Source organism: Primulina eburnea, chromosome 1 (assembly GCF_022965805.1).
Source record: "Primulina eburnea isolate SZY01 chromosome 1, ASM2296580v1, whole genome shotgun sequence".
NCBI classification, from domain to species: domain Eukaryota; kingdom Viridiplantae; phylum Streptophyta; class Magnoliopsida; order Lamiales; family Gesneriaceae; genus Primulina; species Primulina eburnea.
In genome coordinates this window covers 61,850,669-61,867,145 of record NC_133101.1, presented here as the reverse complement: position 1 = coordinate 61,867,145, position 16,477 = coordinate 61,850,669, and the positions used below count along the sequence as shown (strand labels likewise).

Sequence of the window (16,477 nt, the reverse complement as noted above, 5' to 3'; positions counted from 1 at the left end):
GGAACGCTAAGAAGTTGGGTAATTGTTGGATTTTTGAGATTAAGGACAAATCGGATAATATTTGAGGAAAGTAAGAACTAATTTTTCAATTTTTAAGATATTTGGGGATTTGTTTAGCAGTAAGTGAGAAGCGAATGGTTTAAACGATATGAATTTTTCGATGATTTAGGCTTGAAGAGATATTTAAAACTTTGAAACATTTGAATTATAATGTTATAAGAAATGGTAATCAAGGATATTATAGGATGAATCAATCTTGGGATTGAAAATTTAAGTGTTAGTGAAATAATGTTGTGGAAAATTAAGAATTTAAAAGTTATGACAATTTAAGGTGAAATTGAGCAGTTAGTTAAATTATAGGAGTAGACATGAAGTTAACAAAATTTTGGGAACTTAAGTTTGATGTATCATATTTTTTAATCGTGATCTTAAGAATTAAAATTATTCCTTTCTTGGAATTTAATTTTTCTAGAAAGTTGGATGTGATTGATGGTTAGGTTACTCGATAGACGAATATAAGAATTGAGGTAGACACCTTGTCTTGAGAAATTTTTGGTAAGTCCTTAAGAAACTTAGGAATAAGTGAATATGTGTGTTGGAATTATGTTATCTAATACTATTTGGGTTGCGTAAGTTTGAATTTTAATTTTATGAAATAGGTGTTCGTATGGAAAATTTTGGGTGAAAAAAAAAATAATAATAATCATAATAAAAGGGAATTTTCGGTTTTCAGCATAGGTTACTAGTAAACGAATATTAAGATTTTGACCGAGTAAGAAATCTAAAATATTGATGTGGTAGTTCTAGAATTCTATGGGTTATAAGCGAAGTTGATTTATTAGAGATGGTCTAAGGCTACTATGGGATAACTTATTAAGTTTTATATGCTAGAATTAATTAAGCATTGAGGATACGTAAGAATGCGACATTCGTTTCAATGAGGAAAGTCCAAGGTCTTAGGCCTCAAATTTATTGCAATTGAGAAGATAATAGTTTAAATATGTAATTGGTGCTAGAATGATTTTATTATTTGAGTATAAGATTGATATTGTATATTTTGGGTGTGATCTCATCTTGCTTCATTACCTCGATGCAGGTTATCGATGAGAATGTCACTGTTCATGATTCCCCTGGACAATTGATTGTGTCACAGATTATTCCTTTAGTTGGTTCCTCGAGAGACACTAGGAAATTCTATGCCAGTGCTTATGTGGGAGAATCCTCCAGCATTCCCGTGTATTGGCTCACCTTTACAGCAACTGTTCAGCCTTTGGGTTTCAGCACTTATGTGATATCAAGTGGAAAGTTGGCAGGTCTTTAGCAGAATTTTTAGATTTTTATCAGTTAGTAAATGATGTTTGCTTAATTCAGGGTGTAATTGCAATATATTCCGTTGGCTACATTGTTACATACGCAGATTCAGCCTCTGTAGAACAAATTTCATAACCTTTTGATGGAAGTCAAATTAGTGATGTTCAAGTAGGTTCAGGAAACTTGATGCTTTTATACTCGGGAAATGATGGGAAGCTTATGCAATATACTAATAGCAGAAGCTAGGTATGCCATATAGGAATGGCCACATCGGCTTGTCCTTTCACATCTTTCTTTCTTTTAAATTATGTTTGGTCAAATGCATGCATGCTGCTGTATTACTCGTCCTGGTTGATGTAACCTTGCCTGAACTTCAGTCTGCTGACCTTCCTTTTTTTTAATCTTTTGCTGTAAATTTAAATGTTCATGAGTCATATTTTATGATATAGGTGAACATATCTCTGGAGCAATCATACAGGTAATATGCTGGAGACGATGGAGTAAAGATTCTCAAGTAATATTAACAATATGTTCCTTATTTTTCTCTCCTAAAGTGATACTTGCTGAGATTGATGGAAAGTTTCATTTACTTACGAAAGGCCTCCGGAGTGTATATCTTTCGCCCAAATGGCGCATTTCCAATACAACCTGAAGGAAAGGTACATACATTCTCTTCAAAGTCAACCATTCAATTCGTAAATGAATTGTTTATCTTATTTTGCATATTCCACTTGCAGTTTTTCGAGAACCTCTTTTGATGAAGTTCACTAGACATTCAGTTCATGGATATCTCAGGTTAGTTCAAGAATCATTTATTATTCTACTCAGATTATATAAATATAATAGGATATTCACACATCAAATAACCAGAATCCCCAAAACCATCTGGTTTCCCCATTATATGTCTTCCACATGGGTATCTCTTCATCTCATTTAGGGTTTTAGTTACACCCAAGGTACGGAAAACAATTTATGAGCAATGAATCATTGAATGTTTGTCAATTACAAGGGCCATAAATGTTTTGATGCATACATTACAAAATTTGTCGATGTGTGTTGACAATTTACTGATTTAGGATCTTGAAAGTATTTTCAAGTGGTTATTAAGTTGAAGTTGTGATAAATTATGCAGAATTCAATTATGTGATGCAAAAGCTTAAATGGAAGAAACATATACCAACTTAGAAATGGATACCAGTGCATTGTTTGTCGCCTGTGAGGAATTAGGGAAACCGAGACTTGATCCTTCTTGTATATCAGTGCAATATTTATACAAATAAATGATACAAATGAATCTATTTTTTTTTTAAAAAATAGATAATATAATGAATTTAGGTTTGCATAAAAAATAAAAATAAATATTAATAGCGAGTCTATCTGTTATGGCCCATTGCCCCAAATCCGGCCCACGTCTTCTATTAAATAACTTGGAGAACAGAACGCGTGGAGGATTAGGGCTTCCATCGGGATCGTATTTCCCCTTCGATCTCTTCGTATTTCCCCTTAGCAGGCCAAATCCGGTAATAGTTGGCGGTAAATGTTTGGTTTTCTTCTCCTTCTTTGTTTTATTTTTGTTTCTTTTTTTTCAACCCACTCTGTGTTGAATTTATGCTACGCTAGCCGTGGGTTGACCATTGATTCCGAAAGGATAGAATATAACATACAATTTGAGTTTCTGATGTGTTCAATTTGCTTTTGTAAATGTTTGAAAACTTTTTCCATCCAAATTTCCTTACGAAACCTAGGGCCCCAACAAAAAAATTTGATTTGTGTGCATATAAAGCGTGGAGAATCAAAGAGAGTGGATTCAAATTAATGGGTTCCTAACTTTGCAGGGCTTCATCCAATGGCAACGTTTTCAGACTCAAGGCTACGTGATGTAAGTTGTTCGTTGCTTTCTAATCCATGTGATTCGATCCTTTGGATCTTTTAGCTTTCCTGGTGAAGATACACATGCACAGAATTGGGGAAAGAAGAATTCATCGTATTCTTTTACTCTACTATGAGTATATACAATAGTTTACACTGGAGTCTTTTACTGTATTAGTATTTGACAGTTATTTGTGCTTAACACTCAGTATTATCTTTAATTTACACGCACACCCCATCTTTAGACATGAATGTCGGAAACTAAACTTTGTTTAAATTTGTTGACAGTTATGTGATGAATATTTTGATCCAAGAAAATCTATATGCTGTGAAAATCCAAGAAAAGCTATATGCGGTGGAGGGACGACGATGTTTCATGTCGGTGGTTTAGCTCATATCAAGGACAAAGCGGAAACTGCCTTAAACTTCTACAATAAGAAAAAAGTTAGAGAAATTATTTGATGTTGTTAATAGCCTTGTTTGCTTAATACTGGTAATGGTTTTGTTTGTGTATTTTTTGGTTGGTTACAGCGAAAGAATTTCGTTCTCGATAAGGTTGTCAAGGTTAACCGTGTATCTGGTGGTGCTATGTTCTGCATGACATTTTGGGCAAAGAGGGACGAAAATGATGAGCGCCGTCTTTTTCGAGGTGTTTATTGTCAGGGTAAAGTATTGCTATGTGAGATCAAGGTACCATCCTCGCCATTTTATCATTGTTCCTGGTTTATTTGAATGTTCAATGATATGTCTTGTGTTGATGGCGATGGCCGAAATTTCCTGGTTTACAATCTTGAAATACCAATATCCAGTGCCACTAGTGTCAGGCACGAAATTCGAACAAAGATCGAATGAAATAAAACCCCGTGTGTTCATTATGGATTTGGATTTAACTAATTTTTTAGCTTTTCAAAACAGGTGCTCGTTACTTTTGTTAATTGAACGAGAGCTCTGTTAATTTATAAATCACATGTTCAAGCAATTAACTATAAGAGATGAAACTGCAGAGAGTTGACATAGATGACAAAGCAGGAATATGTAGGTCAATACGATCTAAATATTGTTTTAAAATGTGGTGGTATTCTTGCGGCCGGGTGATTTGGCAGGATGCTTTTGATTAAATATGTGAAGATTCTCTTCGCTACGGATTGATGTTGTCTGATGCTAGAGCGAGGCTTCACCCTAAGCATAAGTGGAGCCTGCGACCAAGTTTGAAACTAATATCTCTCGCCATAATTTTGGAGTAGGGCTTGAATAGGCGAAAGAGGAATATAAATGCATCCTCAAAGGCTTACTTTTTATCTTTTTTTATCCTTTTATTGGCATATGAAGTTTGGAAGTTAATCTTGTTATGCATTTTTAGGATGGCGATTGTGAAATTACGATTCCAGCTGGCCACGTAGATGGTTTACCTGGTCCATCTCCAATTGGGACAGATGACCCTTTTTACGAATGGTACCTTGATGTGTAACTCTTTTATTCTTTTGTCATTGGATGGGAATTTATACATTCTTGCGTTAAATATGTCTTGGTTGGAAAGTCGTACATTCTAGTAGTTCCTAGGGATGCGTTGATCGCAGCTGACAATGATCTTAAAAGTTGTGTCGTGTTTGCAAATTTCAGTGATGGGGATTGTGATTGTGCTGGCTAGTTATTTTACTTAGGTAGAGTGCCTCGGTAGTGCGCGAGCTCAGATGTTGGATGAATGTTTGCATGTTTAACATCTCTTTTTAAAATGAAACATGTTTACATTTTTTGGGTGTTGTCTTCTTGCATGTGTTGTCTTCTCTTATTGGTTTTTTTTTTGTCAAATGTACAAGGTATCTAAATGCCCCCGATGTCTGCTCTGAGGACGAGGATGATGAGGATGATTCAGAAGGTGAGACTTCGCCCTAAGCATAAGTGGAGCCTGCGACCAAGTTTGAAACTAATATCTTTCGCCATAATTTTGGAGTAGGGCTTGAATAGGCGAAAGAGGAATATAAATGCATCCTCAAAGGCTTACTTTTTATCTTTATTTATCTTTTTATGGGCATATGAAGTTTGGAAGTTAATCTTGTTATCGTTTTTAGGATGGCGATTGTGAAATTACGATTCCAGCTGGCCACGTAGATGGTGTACCTGGTCCATTTGCAATTGTCACCCTTCTTTAGGAATGGCACCTTGATGTGTATAATAAATTATTCTACTCAGATTATATAAATACGATAGGATATTCACACATCAAATGACCAGAATCCCCAAAACCATCAGGTTTCCCGTTATATGTCTTCCACATTGGTATCTCTTCATCTCATTTAGGGTTTGAGTTACACCCAAGGTATGGAAAACAATTATGAGCAATGAATCATTGAATGTTTGTAAATTACGAGGGCCATAAATGTTTTGATGCATACATTACAAAATTTGTCGATGTGTGTTGAGAATTTACTGATTTAGGATCTTGAAAGTATTTTCAAGTGGTTATTAAGTTGAAGTTGCGAGAAATTATGCAGAAATCAATTATGTGATGCAAAAGCTTAAATGGAAGAAACATATACCAACTTAGAAATGGATATCAGTGCATTGTTCGTCGCCTGTGAGGAATTAGGGAAACCGAGACTGGACCCTTCTTGGATATCAGTGCAATATTTATACAAATAAATAATATAAATGAATCTATTTTAAAATAGATAATATAATGAATTTAGGTTTGCATAAAAAATAAAAATAAATATTAATAGCGAATATCTGTTATGGCCCATTGCCCCAAATCCGTCCCACGTCTTCTATTAAATAATTTGGAGAACAGAACGCGTGGAGGATTAGGGCGCCCATCGGGATCGTATTTCCCCTTCGATCTCTTCGTATTTCCCCTTAGCAGGCCAAATCCGGTAATAGTTGGCGGTAAATGTTTGGTTTTCTTCTCCTTCTTTGTTTTATTTTTGTTTCTTTTTTTTTTCAACCCACTCTGTGTTGAATTTATGCTACGCTAGCCGTGGGTTGACAATTGATTTCGAAAGGATAGAATATAAAATACAATTTGAGTTTCTGATGTGTTCAATTTGCTTTTGTAAATGTTTGAAAACTTTTTCCATCCAAATTTCCTTACGAAACCTAGGGCCCCAACAAAAAAAATTGATTTGTGTGCATATAAAGCGTGGAGAATCATAGAGAGTGGATTCAAATTAATGGGTTCCTAATTTTGCAGGGCTTCATCCAATGGGAACGTTTTCAGACTCAAGGCTACGTGATGTAAGTTGTTCGTTGCTTTCTAATCCATGTGATTCGATCCTTTGGATCTTTTAGCTTTCCCGGTGAAGATGCACATGCACAGAATTTGGGAAAGAAGAATTCATCGTATTCTTTTACTCTACTATGAGTATATACAATAGTTTACACTCGAGTCTTTTACTGTATTAGTATTTGACACTTATTTGTGCTTAACACTCAGTATTATCTTTAATTTACACGCACACCCCATCTTTAGACATGAATGTCGGAAACTAAACTTTGTTTAAATTTGTTGACAGTTATGTGATGAATATTTTGATCCAAGAAAATCTATATGCTGTGAAAATCCAAGAAAAGCTATATGCGGTGGAGGGACGACGAGGTTTCATGTCGGTGGTTTAGCTCATATCAAGGACAAAGCGGAAACTGCCTTAAACTTCTACAATAAGAAAAAAGTTAGAGAAATTATTTGATGTTGTTAATAGCCTTGTTTGCTTAATACTGGTAATGGTTTTGTTTGTGTATTTTTTGGTTGGTTACAGCGAAAGAATTTCGTTCTCGATAAGGTTGTCAAGGTTAACAGTGTATCTGGTGGTGCTATGTTCTGCATGACATTTTGGGCAAAGAGGGACGAAAATGATGAGCGCCGTCTTTTTCGAGGTGTTTATTGTCAGGGTAAAGTATTGCTATGTGAGATCAAGGTACCATCCTCGCCATTTTATCATTGTTCCTGGTTTATTTGAATGTTCAATGATATGACTTGTGTTGATGGCGATGGCCGAAATTTCCTGGTTTACAATCTTGAAATAGCAATCTTCAGTGCCACTCGTGTCAGGCAAGAATTTCGAACAAGGATCGAATGAAATAAAACCCCGTGTGTTCATTATGGATTTGGATTTAACTAATTTTTTAGTTCTTCAAAATAGGGGCTCGTTACTTTTGTTAATTGAACGAAAGCTTTATGAATTTATAAATAACATGTTCAAGCAATTAACTATAAGAGATGAAACTGCAGAGAGTTGACATAGATGACAAAGAAGTAATATGTAGGTCAATACGATCTAAATATTGTTTTAAAATGTGGTGGTATTCTTGCAGCCGCGTGCTTTTGATTAAATATGTGAAGATTCTATTTGCTACGGATTCATGTTGTCTAATGCTAGAGCGAGGCTTCGCCCTAAGCATAAGTGGAGCCTGCGACCAAGTTTGAAACTAATATCTTTCGCCATAATTTTGGAGTAGGGCTTGAATAGGCGAAAGATGGAATATTAATGCATCCTCAAAGGCTTACTTTTTATCTTTATTTATCTTTTTATTGGCATATGAAGTTTGGAAGTTAATCTGTTATCGTTTTTAGGATGGCGATTGTGAAATTACGATTCCAGCTGGCCACGTAGATGGTGTACCTGGTCCATCTCCAATTGGGACAGATGACCCTTTTTACGAATGGTACCGTGATGTGTAAGTCTTTTATTCTTTTGTCATTGGATGGGAATTTATACATTCTTGCTTTAAGTTTGTGTTAATTGGAAAGTCGTACAGTCTAGTCGTTGCTAGGGATGCGTTGACCACAGTTGATAATAATCTTAAAAGCTGTCGTGTTTGCAAATTTCAGTGATGGGGATTGTGATTGTGCTGGCTAGTTATTTTACTTAGGTGAAGTGCCTCGGTAGTGCGCGAGCTCAGATGTTGGATGAATGTTTGCATGTTTAAAATCTCTTTTTAAAATGAAACATGTTTACATTTTTTGGGTGTTGTCTTCTCTTATTGGTTTTTTTTTGGTCAAATGTACAAGGTATCTAAATGCCCCCGATGTCTGCTCTGAGGACGAGGATGATGAGGACGATTCAGAAGATGAGAAGTATTAACTCAGCTGCTCGTCATGGTGGTGGTTGGACTAATAAATTATGACTCCAAATTCCTGTGATTTTCAAAGGTGTTGATAATTTACAAGAGTTGGGAGTGAATAGCTATGCATGCACCATGTTAATTTCTACTTCAGTGTTCTTGTAGAGTACTGAGTTCGAACTGGAAACTTTATTATGAAATTTGTGTTATATTATGGGCAGTGTGTTGCTTATGCTTTAAATCTGTCTGAAAGTTGGCTTGGCTATGAATAAACATAATTCACTATTTTAAACAATATTATATAATTTTAAATAGATTGTATTTATTTAATTAAAAACAACATTCAAGCATCATTGTACTGAACTGTTCTTTTAGTGAGGTTTTTCTTCTTCATGTCATCAGTATCTTCTTTCACCATCTTCAAACTTGAAATTAACGAACGAAAAATTGTTCGTTTTTAATAGTCTTCAAATTAATATGTCTGTCGGTTATTGTTAGAATTCAACCAATCATCAATTTAAACCACATGTTACCAAACATGTACTTCAAGATTTTTTTATATTTTTAATAAATTATTTTCATCCATTGTCATCTACGAATATTAAATCAATATTTCAATTGAGACATTTAAGATCTATAATTACGCATTTATTTTATTTTTAGATAAGTTAAATCGAAGAAACTCAAATTAATATTATGCTAATTTCTAATGTAATCACACACATCTCAATGGATTTAAAATAACTTCAATAATAGATTTGAAATTCACTATAATTAGTATAATTGTAAGGGAAATATATAACAGTAACACCTCAATTATTAAACAGATAAATTTTCTAAATAAATAAGATTGTGGTGGATTATATTTTATAGTTCCTTATTAAATTTTAAATTGTGGATGACATGTTATTTTTGTTTAATAAATAAGTAATAATGAGACTTGTAGATAAATACTGTTAGTATGTCAAAAACTCTTTTATATGACAGTTATTGGAATACTACTCTATTATAATTACAACATATTGCTTGTTGGTTGTTGGTTTACCTATTGGTGCAACAGGTTTTGACATACGAGTTTTATGAGTGAGATGTTCGTCAATTCAAAAAGAAATTTTGTTAATTTTTTTATCAATTACGACATTGATTAATAAATAACTTTGAAGGTCTTTATGACGTGAAAGTATAATATTTTGGATTGGATTTTCCTCTTGGTTTAGAACGACAACCGACGTGCTAATTGTCATCATTATATTTTACTTCTGTATTATGTTGGCGAGGACAAGGACTTATCATTCATGACCATTGTAGAATTGAGAAGAGTTTTTCCAAACAAAAAAAGTAAGATAACACTAAGTATATTTTTCTTTCCATTTATCCTAATATGTTTCTTTAATATCGTGGTTGATAATTTTTTGCAATGTCCTCGCGAAATGGGTCTATCTTCTAATCGAGAGAAGAAACGCAGAAGAAAAGATTATCTTGGAAAGTAGAAAGAGGTTACAATAAACAACAAGCTCTCGTGCCAAGAGGAGGCCCTGTACGTCCCGCAGAATTGGCGGTGGAGCTTGCGCCTACATAAATTCCAACTTTTATTATGACTTCAATTCTAAAGTTGTTTGCACAAAAAAATAAAATTAGATCCAATATTTTTGAAAAAGTCCAAGCCCGATAAAGTAATTAAACAAGAAATAGTGAAGAAAAGCCCATTAGTTATGCAAAGTAATTTGAAAGGATTAATAGTGGGCAAACACAGAATGCTTGTGGGTAAAAAAAATAGTGAAAAGTGAAGGTGGGGATTGAAGAAAATAACTTACTAGAATCTGAATAAAAAAAAACGGATCAACGGGCAGAGATAGAACGTCACAAACAACTCCAACAATTGCAAACACTGCAAATTTCAAGTCAATTCTAGTTCATGTCTTTTTATTTTTTCATATCATTTCCAGTTCATTCCGCAGGGATTGAAGCAACAGTCTGCATGAAACGTTTTCGCTCTGACATGATCTTGGCCCTTCATTCTTGACCACGTGGAACAGTCACTAGGATCAAATCCTGGTCATCCGTCGAGCCATGTCAACCGGCAGAACAAGCACATAACAAACACAAGAGACACGCTAGCCATGGATCGGGAACCTGCCAAACTCTTGGTGTAAACTTTATATTTCTTTTAGAAAAAAAATGTTGTAATAAACTCGATTTGACCCTATCTCGTAAAGTTCTAAGCCTTGCACTAATCTTAAGATGGTCTGAGCCCATAAAGATGAATATGTAGCTGAGCGCATGTGGGCCAGGTGAAAGAGCCGAGCCCAAGAATTAGGGTTGAGCCCAGGAAAAAGAAGCCCAAGAGTCAGGACATAGCCCATGAACAAGCGCAGTTATACCAAGAATAAAGGTATGCAACCCTAGATTTGTTGTATGTCTCGAATATGGAAAACACTTGGAAATCTCTGATGATGGGGAAGAAATCCCAATAAAGGTTCGTTCGATCTTGGGTGTGGGGGCAGTGCCCACACCTCATATGAATGGTTGAGATTCCACTTCATGGGAAAAAAAAAAAAAAAAATTGGGCCAGAAAAAATTCCGACCCTTTGATGTACCCCTGCAGGCACCCATAAGACCAAATCCACCAAATCTGATTAGAGTCCTAGTCACCATAACAAATTATTTGTTTTATAAAATTGTTGTAAAATATTTTTAAAGAAGTGCTCTCCAAGTGTAGTTTTAAAAGAAAAATTGAGAATTGTTTTTAGATGTTTTTAAAATGGAAGACAAAAATAAAAATCAAAACACATTACTTTTAAAATGTTAAAATGTTTTAATAGAATAGTTTTCCAAACACATATTTATTTTTAAAACAGTTTTATAAAAAAAAAATTACTTTTATAAAAACGGTGTATTATTTTTTAGAAGATGTTTATTTATCAAGTACATATTGAGTCATATAATTTGGTGCACTCCTCGTCCGATTGTAATTTGGGTTTTCTTGGATTAAGATGTTTGGGGTTGATGTGAAAGGTCATCCCAAGAAAATATGCGGCGAATACGTTTGGGTAATATGAAGTTGATATTTATCTTTACCTGAATTCAATCCAACATATAACATTATCAAACCCAAACAATGTCAGCCCAGATTATTATTATTATAGCAAAATACTAAAATAAACCTCGAAGTTTTCGAATGGATAGATCTATTCCGACCATCTCTCTCATTTTTTGACCACCGTCCGTGGATTATGTGACATCAAAAATAAACTGAAGCATAAAATCACTGCTACAATTATTACGTATACAAGAGGACAACACTTCCGATTTTACCAATTTTCATAATTAAGATGATAATGTATAGCCCTTTTTATTAAAAAAAAAAAAACAAAAAGAAGAAGAAGAAGAAGTAGAGATTTTATAAGTAATTTTTGAACAAAGTGGCACATTTTTTTTTTGGCTAAACAAGGACTTATAATTACTAGATGTTTAAAATATGATTTTGTCGACTATTTATTATTACAGCTCTCTGAAGCCTTACATTCTGAATTTCCAAATTAAATAAATGAAATATTTAAAACATTAGTATTGAAAAATAGAAAAAAAAGGAAAACGAAAATAAGGGGAAATTAAATTATTTGAAGTTGAAAACCAGATCAAGAAATTATGTTTTAATTTTGGGAGTCAATTAATTGTAAATACTAAAAACATCCCTAAATAGCCAGTATCTTATTTCTTCTTTTTATATCCTCTTTTCAGGGTAGTTCTAGGTCACGTTATGCATGTATTTATTTTTAGATCAAAAATATAATTGATATACTTGATATAGAGTTTGTTTTACGAACAATTGCGTTTATTTCATGTCATTTCGTCATCGAACCAACAAAAATTATGGCTACCACAAATAATGACAATCTTCATATTTTCTTTGAGAATAAACAATAGTTGAAATTAGTAAAATTAACTTTACATTGTTTGAAGTGATTATGTTAAGCATACGAATCTAATACATAAAATATAGGAAAAAAATTAAAACAAAAAACCCAATATAGAGGGAGAATACACCCAAAAAGATTCGTCACAATATATATAACCGATTAATAAAAAAATCAAAATTTTGAAAACCGTATCAATTCGAACTTTACTCTTAAATAATATTTTATATGAATATGATCCTATTATAAATCGAGTTCATTAAAGAAAAATATAAAAAACAAAAAGCTATGATATCTATATAAAATAAAAAAAAAATTAAGTTAAAAAATTTAATTATGCGCGCTAAATACAAATACAAATATAATATAAATGAATCTATTTTTCTAAAAAAAATAAATAAAGATGAATTTAGGTTTCCATAAAAAATAAAAATAAATAGTAATAGGAGCGAGTCCATCTGTTATGGCCCATTGCCCCAAATCCGGCCCACGTCTTCTATTAAAAGACCTAGATAACAGAACGCGTGGAGGGTTAGGGCGCCCATCGGGATCGTATCTCCCCTTCGATCTCTTCGTATTTCCGCTTCGCAGGCCAAATCCGGTGATAGTTGGCGGTAAATGTTTGGTTTTCTTCTCCTTCTTTGTTTTATTTTTGTTTTTGTTTTTGTTTTAACCCACTCTGTGTTGAATTTAAGCTACGCTAGCCGAAAGGATAGAATAGAAAATACAATTTGAGTTTCTGATGTGTTCAATTTGCTTTTGTAAATGTTTGAAAACTTTTTCATCCAAATTTCCTTACGAGACCTAGGGCCCCAACAAAAAAATTGGATTTGTGTGCATATAAAGCGTGGAGAATCAAAGAGAGTGGATTCAAACGAACTGGTTCCTAATTTTGCAGGGCTTCATCCAATGGGATTGTTTTCATACTCAGAGCTACGTGATGTAAGTTGTTCGTTGCTTTCTAATCCATGTGATTCGATCCTTTGGATCTTTTAGCTTTCCCGGTGAAGATGCACATGCACATGAATTGGGGAAAGACGAATTTATAGTATTCTTTTACTAGGCTATGAGTATATACAATAGTTTACACTTGAGTCTTTTACTGTATTATTATTTGACAGTTATTTGTGATTAACACTCCGTATCGTCTTTAATTTACACGCACACCCCATCTTTAGACATGAATGTGGGAAACTATACTTTGTTTAAATTTGTTGACAGTTATGTGATACATATTTTGATCCAAGAAAATCTATATGCTGTGGAGATCCAAGAAAAGCTATATGCGGTGGAGGGACGACGCAGTTTCATGTCGGTGGTTTAGCTCATATCAAGGACAAAGCGGAAACGGCCTTAAACTTCTACAATAAGAAAAAAGTTAGAGAAATTATTTGATGTTGTTAATAGCCTTGTTTGCTTAATACTGGTAATGGTTTTGTTTGCGTATTTTTTGGTTGGTTACAGCGAAAGAATTTCGTTCTCGATAAGGTTGTCAAGGTTAACCGTGTATCTGGTGGTGCTACTTTCTACTTGACATTTTGGGCAAAGAGGGACGAAAATGATGAGCGTCGTCTTTTTCGAGGTGTTTATCGTCAGGGTGATGTATTGCTATGTGAGATATCCTTGTTCCTGGTTTATTTGAATGGTCAATGATATGTCTTGTGTTGATTGCGATGGCCGAAATTTCCTGGTTTACAATCTTGAAATAGCAATCTTCAGTGCCACTCGTGTCAGGCAAGAAATTCGAACAAGGATCGAATGACATAAAACCCCGTGTGTTCATTATGGATTTGGATTTAACTAATTTTTTAGCTCTTCAAAACAAGTGCTCGTTACTTTTGTTAATTGAACGAAAGCTCTGTGAATTTATAAATCACATGTTCAAGCAATTAACTATAAGAGATGAAACTGCAGAGAGTTGACATAGATGACAGAGCAGGAATATGTAGGTCAATACGATCTAAATATTGTTTTAAAATGTGGTGGTATTCTTGCGGCCGGGTGATTTGGCCGGGTGCTTTTGATTAAATATGTGAAGATTCTCTTCGCTACGGATTGATGTTGTCTGATGCTAGAGCGAGGCTTCGCCCTAAACATAAGTGGAGCCTGCGACCAAGTTTGAAACTAATATCTCTCGCCATAATTTTGGAGTAGGGCTTGAATAGGCGAAAGAGGAATATAAATGCATCCTCAAAGGCTTACTTTTTATCTTTATTTATCCTTTTATTGGCATATGAAGTTTGGAAGTTAATCTTGTTATGCATTTTTAGGATGGCGATTGTGAAATTACGATTCCAGCTGGCCACGTAGATGGTTTACCTTGTCCATCTCCAATTGGGACAGATCACCCTCTTTACGAATGGTACCTTGATGTGTAACTCTTTTATTCTTTTGTCAATGGATGGGAATTTATACATTCTTGCTTTAAGTATGTCTTGGTTGGAAAGTCGTACATTCTAGTAGTTACTAGGGATGCTTTGATCGCAGCTGACAATGATCTTAAAAGTTGTGTCGTGTTTGCAAATTTCAGTGATGGGGATTGTGATTGTGCTGGCTAGTTATTTTACTTAGGTGGAGTGCCTCGGTAGTGCGCAAGCTCAGATGTTGGATGAATGTTTGCATGTTTAACATCTCTTTTTAAAATGAAACATGTTTACATTTTTTGGGTGTTGTCTTCTTGCATGTGTTGTCTTCTCTTATTGGTTTTTTTTTGGTCAAATGTACAAGGTATCTAAATGCCCCCGATGTCTGCTCTGAGGACGAGAATGATGAGGATGATTCAGAAGATGAGACTTCGCCCTAAGCATAAGTGGAGCCTGCGACCAAGTTTGAAACTAATATCTTTCGCCATAATTTTGGAGTAGGGCTTGAATAGGCGAAAGAGGAATATAAATGCATCCTCAAAGGCTTACTTTTTATCTTTATTTATCTTTTTATGGGCGTATGAAGTTTGGAAGTTAATCTTGTTATCGTTTTTAGGATGGCGATTCTGAAATTACGATTCCAGCTGGCCACGTAGATGGTGTACCTGGTCCATTTGCAATTGGGACAGATGACCCTCTTTACGAATGGCACCTTGATGTGTATAATAAAGTATATGCATGCACCATGTTAATTTCTACTTCAGTGTTCTTGTAGTACTGAGTTCCAACTGGTAACGTTATTATGAAATTTGTGTTATATTATGGGCAGTGTGTTGCTTATACTTTAAACCTGTCTGAAAGTTGGCTTGGCTATGAATAAACATAATTCACTATTTTAAACAATATTATACAATTTTAAATAGATTGTATTTATTTAATTAAAAAGTAACATTCAAGCATCATTGTACTGTAAGCATATGAATCTAATGCATAAAATATAGGAAAAAAAATAAAACAAAAAATCTAATGTAGAGGGAGAATACACCCAAAAAGATTCGTCAAAAATAAACGAAAGCTCAAAATCACTGCTACAATTATTACGTATACAAGAGGACAACACTTCGATTTTACCAATTTTCATAATTAAGATGATAATGTATAGCCCTTTTTATGAAGAAGAGATTTTATAAGTAATTTTTAAACAAAGTGGCACATTTTTTTTGGCTAAAGAAGGACTTATAATTACTAGATGTTTAAAATATGATTTTGTCAACTATTTATTATTACAGCTCTCGGAAGCCTTACATTCTGAATTTCCAAGTTAAATAAATGAAATATTTAAAACATTAGTATTGAAAAATAGAAAAAAAGGAAAACGAAAATAAGGGGAAATTAAATTATTTGAAATTGAAAACCAGATCAAGAAATTATGTTTTAATTTTGGGAGTCAATTAATTGAAAATATTAAAAACATCCTAAATCTAGTGTGTTTATTTCTTCTTTATATATATATATATATATATATATATATATATATAAAAGTCATGAAACTGTGTTCAACGCAGCAAATGTCATGCTTTTTGAATTATTATTTATATTAATTGCGATCAGAAGCCATTATTTTTAATTTTTAGAATAATAAAATAAAATAGAGAGTTAATGATGATTACAATACCATTTAACCATACATGTCTCTCATATTTTTATGAAAATTGACATACAGGGAGAAAAATACTCCAGCTACATCATAGAATAATCCGATTAGGGGTAAGCTTGAGCTCGTCTTTATTGCAATAAATGTTTGTGTTTGAGGTGGTGTATATTTTAAATATTTTTTAGATGTATTTGTATCACTAATTATAACTTATACTATTAATTAAGGGAGACACCTTAATACTTAACTAAATTTTGGTGAAACCTTTTTTTCAATCCAAAAATTACTCCTAACACATTTGATCT

The 16,477-nt window shown here is 33.7% G+C and overlaps 2 protein-coding genes across 6 annotated transcripts; both read left to right on the top strand.

The window, feature by feature from the left end:
- Positions 1-2,660: 2,660 nt before the first annotated feature.
- Positions 2,661-15,340, top strand: LOC140838143 (uncharacterized). 5 transcript variants are annotated; one of them, XM_073204242.1, is made up of 11 exons: positions 2,661-2,844; positions 3,147-3,190; positions 3,469-3,624; positions 3,712-3,870; positions 4,541-4,632; positions 4,998-5,056; positions 6,368-6,411; positions 6,690-6,845; positions 6,933-7,091; positions 7,748-7,839; positions 14,883-15,340. In XM_073204242.1, exons 1-11 carry the CDS (start codon positions 2,694-2,696, stop codon positions 14,956-14,958), a joined length of 1,188 nt encoding a protein of 395 aa, XP_073060343.1. In that variant the 5' UTR covers positions 2,661-2,693; the 3' UTR covers positions 14,959-15,340. The 5 variants fall into 5 exon arrangements, with proteins under 5 accessions (XP_073060343.1, XP_073060352.1, XP_073060333.1 ...); XM_073204251.1 differs by lacking the exon at positions 14,883-15,340 and adding an exon at positions 8,186-8,452; XM_073204232.1 differs by lacking the exon at positions 14,883-15,340 and adding an exon at positions 8,186-8,452 and having other exon boundaries at positions 7,748-7,851.
- Positions 12,635-13,889, top strand: LOC140838172 (uncharacterized). Its single transcript, XM_073204295.1, has 4 exons — positions 12,635-12,769; positions 13,054-13,097; positions 13,377-13,532; positions 13,620-13,889. The coding sequence occupies exons 2-4, from the start codon at positions 13,065-13,067 to the stop codon at positions 13,806-13,808; spliced, it is 378 nt and encodes a 125-aa protein (XP_073060396.1). The 5' UTR covers positions 12,635-12,769; positions 13,054-13,064; the 3' UTR covers positions 13,809-13,889.
- Positions 15,341-16,477: the final 1,137 nt, after the last annotated feature.